This window comes from Amphibalanus amphitrite, unplaced genomic scaffold, assembly GCF_019059575.1.
Source record: "Amphibalanus amphitrite isolate SeventyFive unplaced genomic scaffold, NRLGWU_Aamphi_draft 000146F_arrow, whole genome shotgun sequence".
In the NCBI taxonomy this organism is placed as follows: domain Eukaryota; kingdom Metazoa; phylum Arthropoda; class Thecostraca; order Balanomorpha; family Balanidae; genus Amphibalanus; species Amphibalanus amphitrite.
The window spans coordinates 125461-132967 of NW_024881641.1; the positions used below are offsets into that span (position 1 = coordinate 125461).

At 54.7% G+C, this 7507-nt stretch overlaps 1 protein-coding gene across 1 annotated transcript; it reads right to left on the reverse strand.

Annotated features, from left to right (window-relative positions):
• Positions 1–3: 3 nt before the first annotated feature.
• On the reverse strand, positions 4–7486 carry LOC122382778 (molybdate-anion transporter-like). Its single transcript, XM_043368567.1, has 5 exons — positions 7410–7486; positions 5169–5272; positions 3512–4567; positions 2508–2672; positions 4–1531 (listed from the first exon to the last, which is right to left on the reverse strand). Exons 2-5 carry the CDS (start codon positions 5253–5255, stop codon positions 1403–1405), a joined length of 1437 nt encoding a protein of 478 aa, XP_043224502.1. The 5' UTR covers positions 5256–5272; positions 7410–7486; the 3' UTR covers positions 4–1402.
• Between the last annotated feature and the right edge of the window lie 21 nt (positions 7487–7507).

A 7507-nucleotide genomic window follows, 5' to 3' on the forward strand; every position in this document is an offset into this window, starting at 1 on the left:
TACTTCAGTTCACCCATAAAATGTATTAGCAAACAACGAACGTAACACGGTGTGGAGGGCGGGCCTCGGCGGCCGGTCCCGGTACTGGCCGGCCTCCCCTGGCGGATGGGGGTAGTGCGAACGTCTACTGGAGACGCTACAGCACCTCGCTGGTGTTTCACCCGCGGCCCCAGACCCTGGCCGCAGTGGTCACTGAACAGTGAACGGACCTCGGATAACGTCAGTAGCCGCCGCCCGTGCCTATGGGGTGACCCAGCGGCCGCGCCGACACCTCCGACACGGCCGCCGACAGCCCGCTATGGAGTCAACAGCAGTGAGAATGATACGGACGAGCTCAGCGCGCACGGGAAACAATGCCACTAATGAACAGGCCAGAAGCGCAGTTTGAAGACACCACACATTTGAAAGACGCCAAGCCACTAAATGTGCAAAAACAAGCACAATTGATGCAAAGGCAGCGAGAAAACAAAGCCATAACCGGGTCGACAAATAAAAACTGGCATAGGTTCCGATTCCCTAATAAAATAACAAAACACGCAGACTCGATAGCACGGTCTAACGAAGCAATACAAAAACAGCAAACTATAAACGCAAGCACACCCCTGTTCCAGATAACCATCCCTGCTAGTGAGAAAAAACTGGTAACAACAATGCACGGATTTACTCACTGTCAACAACAAACGTAACAACTAAGTAGCATGCGAAAAAGAGTCCTACTGAGACAGGTATCGCCAATCCTCTAACAAAGAAACAAAAGGGCGAACGGCAGCCGACGTGGCGACCCTCGGCGACAACCGTGTGCGTCACCCCAGGATCGCGGCACACCACACACACTAGAACAGACTGGAATGTACACGCACAGCTGCGCTGGCCGCTCGGCCCGCGCGGAACCGACTGGGTCTCGGCGGCGGACTCGCGGAGTATGTAGAGGACCCGACTGGAGGCCCGGCCGGTAGTGCGCGTCTGCACTGGCCCGGGCCGGCTGGCACGGCCCGGTACCGCTGAGGGCGGCAGGGACGGAAACTGAGGCACACCGGAGACCCGTGGCACTGGCCCGGAGGGAGATCCCTCGAGAGTGGCGGACGCTGCCGACAGACCCCCGCCTGTGGTCCAGCCCGGACCACGATCGCCGCGTCTGGCGACCAGGATCCCGGGCCAACGGCTGGGCAGCCGCACTGGCCGAGTAACTTGGAATGTACGAACGTAGCGACGGCACCGCACCAATAGAACTGCTCTCTGTCAAGGCACTTGACGTAAGGTCGATGTAATGTTTCATAGACTAAAAATCTGTATAGGCACGGCAATCCCCGGATTTGTTGAGCCAAATGTTGGCGACCGCCTTGGATCCCGAGCGGACCTGACTGACGCGTTACCGGTGAACTGCCACGGCCCGGTGAGCGCCTCAGAGGGCGCTGGGCTTGCTCTCGGTGAGGTCCTTCTCTGGCAGACGCGTCTCCTGGTAGCGGCGCGAGAAGCGCAGGCAGGCGACCAGTGCGAGCATCAGCAGGCCGGCGCACGCCATGAAGATCACCTGCCGGGGCGGGGAAAACAGTGAGAGACGGAGTGGCACAACCCGAGACGAACCGGGGTCTGGAACGCGCTGAGAGAGGAAATGGGACACTAAGAGACGTACTGGGACACACTGAGACACGGAAAGAAGGGCTGGGTCTGGGACACGCTGAGAATGAGACTGTGTACGTACGTACACACGCACGCACTGATATGCTGTTTTAGGTGGGTAACCAATTAACTGACATGGGTACGCTGAATGAACGAACGTAAAACTGGCCATCACTGGCGGGCGGATCCGGGGGGGGGGGGGGGGGAGGGTGCAGTCCCAACATAAAACCACAAGGGAAAAGCTCATCCCGTCAAGGACGACGTAATTACAATATGAATTAATCAGTCCTGCCGCTTTCGAACTATAACAGTTCGAACATACACTAGCTGCCTGGAAATTACATCACTGCGTTGTAAGTATCCATGACAATAGCCAAAAGGGCGCCAGCTCCTTTAAATGGTATATCCCCCACCCCACCTCCCGCTGAAATACGCCCATAACAAATAGCGTGTCGAGCTACTACCGATCATCCCGGCCGCGTCACCGTGAGCCGAGAGTGTTCGTTCGGCGCTACCCTGCCCCGCTCGATGACCTAGTCTGAGGGTCATCAGCGGCCAGCGGCCGTGCACCGGGCCCGTAAATCGATGGAACCATGCGCCAGATTGGAGCTTAGGCCCCGCGGATCAATGTCAGCCTGGGCACGGATCAAGCGCGAAAAACTAAACATGCGAAATATGCCAAACGGAAGGATTATCGCACATAATAGTCATTATGTCGATCCGATGTAACATTCAGAGCCTGTAACAGCTGCCCGACCTTAGGGCCTAGAAAGCAGGTGTCCACTGCACGAACATGTCCGCCCCCACGGGGAGGGAGGGGTCTCAGAGCAAACAGCTGGCTATCACGGCCCCGCCCTGCGGCCCTGCCGCGCGCGGCGGCTACTCACCTGGTTTCCGCCGGCCGACTCGCCCTGGTGCAGCCACAGCAGGCCGCCGCACGTGATCAGGTTCATGGGCACGCGGAACCAGTTCATGATGGAGGCCCGCTGCTCCTCGGGGATCACCTGGCTGCGCAGGTAGCCCATCGACGGGAAGTACATGCCGACCGCCAGCTGCCGGTGCACAGGGGGAACGGTCAGCCGCCGCCCGCCGGTCACACACAGACACAGTGAGCACACGGGTGGGGATGGTGATTTGGGGTTTGCGCCCGGACTGCAGCTGAGGTCATCGGCGCCCAGCTAACGGGCGAGACACGGTGCCTACTGCCTACCGACAAAATCTTGGTTGTGAGAAACGCTCGACTGTTTTAGCTACTCTGGACGGCTGTGAAAACTTATTGAGGTAATTTGTCCTTAACTTCACAGGGCGATTTTGCCGTGTCACATACACAGTTCGTACGATTAAACCCAGGGACGACATTCACATGCACACTGTTCGATGAACGCGTCCACACGGAGAGCTGGAGAAGTGAGAACCTATAACGTAGTACGTACCGTCACCTATCAGTGTAAACTGGACGGACCAGCGATATGGCTGATATCGTGGTCATTACGGAGGGCGTGTCTCTCTTATCGTCAGAGCGGGAGAGAGAGAGCGGGATACAATGTCACACTATCGTTTGATACGGGACATGAGGGCGGGCAGAGCAGCCCACGTGGTGTTCAGCAAACATTCCGGGTGCAGCTTGGTCTCTAACGGGACGCCAGAGAACAGACACGGTCATCGTCGTGGGTCATGACCCGACTGATGTAACGGGACAAACTGGTTCAGGTGGGGAGTGGGGACCGACCGACGGTGACAAGCCTGTCATCTTCTTCTGTCCTATAGGCCTGACTGGTGCACCTAGGTCAAATGGGATGGGCGGGAACGGACACATCTGAGAGAAGGGACTAGTGCCAGCAGCGGGTTACTGGCGGGCCTCTCCCGGGAAGGCAGCTCGGCTCAGACTCACCTCCAGGAAGAGGAAGGCGGCGAAGGCCAGTCCGGGCATGGCGGCGCCCGGCCCCGTGGCCACCGTGCACACCAGCATGCAGACGATGTTGATGGCGACGGCCAGCGTGAGCACGCGCTCGGGCCGCATGCCGCGGCCCATCAGCAGCGTGTTCAGCGACGAGCCCATCATGATGCACACCATGAAGCAGGAGAAGACCATGCCGAGCGGCGGCTGGCTCGGGTCCAGAATGGGCGTCCACAGGAACACGAACATGTACATGACGGACTCAAAGAGGGACTGGATGAGTCCGAGCAGCGCCACCACCTCGCTGGCCAGGATGGTGCGCAGGCCGTTGATGTAGCTGCGCCGCAGGTTGATCTGCTGGTTGCCGTAGTTCTCCTGCCACTGTGCCGACACGAGGCCGCCACACGCCACCAGACACGGGATGGCCATCAGGAAGGGCGCCACCGGACCGAAGCCCAGCCACTCGGCGGCCATGTTGCTGGCCACGCCGGCCACGATGGCCAGGATGCCGTTCCAGAAGGTGGCCTTGCTGAACGTCACGGCGATCCACTCGGCCGGAAAGTCGTGCGTCTCCACGTGCTCGTACACGTACCACGACTCAAACGTCGAGAACAGCATCGAGGTGGCGATGCCGCCAAACACGCGGCCCAGCAGCAGCACCGCGTACGTGCGGCTCAGCTTGGTCAGGCAGCACAGCGAGTAGGCCACGCTGAACGCGATGCACGTCTTCTTGCGGCCGAAGCGGTCGGCCAGCGGCCCCGTGGCCGTACCAAACACCACCGACGCCGCGAACCCCACCACGTAGATGACGGCGATCTGGTACTCGGCAAACCCATAGTGGCTGTACAGCTTGTACACGTACGGGCCCTGCAGCCAGTCGGAGAACAGCGCCAGAAAGTAGACGGCGAAAAACTGCCGCTGGAACTGGACAAAGTGCGGGTTGCTGGCGGCCGTCAGTTGCGCCTTGGTGTGACGCGCCAGGTGGAGCAGCACGAAGCACGCCACCGAGAGCGCCATGAACGCCGCGTAAGTCATGGTAGTGACGTCCATCTGTCGGCGGGGGGGGGGGGGGTTCCGGTCAGAGAGCTCAGAGCACAGGTGGCCCACTGTGTCAGTCGCAGAGGGACGGACGGCCGACTGACGTGGCGCGGCCGACCGTCCGGAGTCAGATGAGGTCGCTATAACAGACCGGAACACGATGACGTGGCAGCCCTGCCGCCAGCCGTGCTGCTGTCCGCAGTCGCACACCGGAAATAATCGGCCAGCAGCCACACCACCGGTGACGGGGCGGATAAAACAGCAACGTGGCGCTCAACGTGCACCGTGAATAATGAACACACAGCTGTGTGTTTTAGCAGGACCAGTAACGCAAACCTGGCCGGCACTCGCCCCCAAACTAAGTTGACGATGCTCCGAACGATTTTTAATGCTTGATGACGTTTGCAGAGCCCACCTCGTGATAGCACACACACAACATATTTGATCAGTCTTGAATGCACACTAAATATAAATGAGAGGTCAATGCCCCACATGTCCATAAAAAAAACACTTAATATGTCCCCCAGTCACGATTCCACGAATTCTTTTTTTCGAAATGGCGCCAGAAAATTTTTACGGGCACGATCGTTACAGGTTGGAAAGGGCAACTGACCTTGACGTTGGAGACGTAGTACTCGATGAATCCTTTGGCGGGCTCGGCGGCGGCGGCCGACTGCACCAGTCCCTCGGTCGGCAGCATGTCCCCCCGGTCGGCCGCTGTGGGCAGGGGCGCGCTGTCAGCGGGACACACAGCGGACGGCGGGGAGACGGCCGGGCGGTACACACCGGCCCACCGGGCGGCGGCCGGACACACTGACATACTGACAGACTGGCAGAGCACCGCGCCGCCGTCGGAGCCGTACTGGCACCCCGTCCGCATTCAGCGGCACCGCCCAGCCCAGTCTGCACTCTGCAGGGTAAAATGTCCCAACTTCCCCTCCCTGCCTGAATAGTGCACTGTGCAGCAGAGGGGCAGAGCTGCAGCCTACTTCCCGAAACTGCCCAGTGAGCATACAGAGCAGAACAGCTTATGTCCCACACAAGCCAGTGATACTGTAGAGATAAACAGGGCAGCCCCACAATCGCCGCCCCAGCCTGAAACTGAAGAATGTCCCATGAGCGTACACAGTACAGTACCTCTCCACAGAGCACAGTCCTACCCACGATATCCCTTAGCTAGCCTAACCTGAAGACTGGTCAGTGATCTCTTTACTGCTCCCAAGCCTCTGTTCAGTGGTGAGCCTGCAGAAAGGCAGGCTCCTCCCCCCCCATCATTTCCTGTGTGACCAATGTCCAGTAATTGCCTACAGGGAGGGAAGGCCCCTCATCCCACCACACCTGCCTGAGTTCTACTAACAGAGTGGACCATCCCTATTCCCTAGTTCAGCTTTCCTACCAAGTCCCATCCACCCTTATCCTTATCCATCATCCAGCAGAATCCAGCAATCTTACTACAAAACATCTGGGCACAGCATCCCCCATGACCATGAGCTAGGAGAAAAAATTGATCGATCCTGTGAAAAGTCTAGCCCAAAACCTCAGCCACATCAATTTAACAGCTTAAGTGCAGTCTAGTAGGTGGGCTTGCAGCCTAAAGGACACTGGACAGCTCACTAGGTAAATATGCTGTCCAGCCAAAAAAAAGAACTTCTGCAAATCAGCCCTTGTGCATGCATAGTAACAAGTCTACAGTTTTTACTTGCAGATAAATTTCACTTTTCTATCATTGTATGATTGCAATCAAAGTCTTAGTAACAAAATTTACTCCAGACCCTTCTGATGTCTGCCTGTGAATCAAACCATTCCTGATCAACCTTCAATTCTAGCAGGCCTGATAAACCTTTGAAATCAAGCTACAAATTTTCTCTGCAAAAAAAAAAAACAATTGAGCCAAGCCACAGTAATGCATGAATGCATCCTGAATTAGAATAAATGAACCATAAAAATTACAAAGTATCAAAAATCTTATATCAGTATGATTAATGGTAGGTAGATAACTATCTGTAGTGTAAACACACAAAATTACCAAATGCCATCAACTTGTCTTTGGGTTATAGGTCACTAGGCACAGTAGTAGGTATGTACATATTATAAGCCTTAAAGTACTCCATTGGATCTGCTAGAAGATCATAGAGAACCTAGGACTGCTTATATTTGATAACCTTTTTTATGCCTAGGCAATGGGCATGCAAAATCAGTGTCCCAAAATGTATTCCGATCCTGGCTTGGGTGTCAAAGGGAAAATTAAAATCCCTTCCCAAAAATGGTATGGGAATGGAAAATTCTGAGTGGAAAAAGGATCAATACCATAGCTCCATATGTGTGGTAGGATGCAGAATGTAAAACGACCCTCCAAGCAGGTTTTTTTTCTTTCTTAAGGTTGCCAACTGGGGTCATCAACTTTTTACTGAATTGGGAGTGAAAAATTGCTCTTGACATTGGACGTGAGAGTGAATTTTTTCATTTGGGTGTTGTTTCCCACCCAAATCAACAAATTCTGCCTTTTGCGATACTGTGTAATATTTGTGAACATGTCAATAGTTAAATGTACAAAATGCAATTTTCTCCAATAATTAACTATTTAACGATACTCATCAATGCTTACCCAGTTACATATAATTTGAAGCAAGGTACCAAAGACACTAGAAGAAAATTCATCAGGATTGACACATTTTGATTTTGTATCCCAAGCTTGAGCTGAAACATGTTGATGTTGACGTGGCAACCGTTCATAATACATCTCAAAATCCAGTTTTCCTTTGCCATGAAACCAAAAGTTCCTACAACTGTTTTACGAGAACGTTATCAGGGATGCGATGGATAATATTATTCAACAAATCGGCATCAAACTCACCTAATAAACGCACCGCCGCGTCCGTCCAGTCCGTCCGCCGACAACTGCCGCGATCGAAACGAATTTTGTTTTATTTTATTGCATTCAAAACAAAGTGA

Bases quoted from the DNA above. Each gene is read 5' to 3' on its own strand.
- LOC122382778 (XM_043368567.1), bottom strand. From the start codon at position 5,255: ATGCTGCCGACCGAGGGACTGGTGCAGTCGGCCGCCGCCGCCGAGCCC. The intron at 2,673-3,511 runs GTGAGTCTGAGC...GTGCACCGGCAG, and splicing joins CCGCCTTCCTCTTCCTGGAG to CTGGCGGTCGGCATGTACTT. The intron at 1,532-2,507 runs GTGAGTAGCCGC...CCGCCCCGGCAG, and splicing joins AGTCGGCCGGCGGAAACCAG to GTGATCTTCATGGCGTGCGC.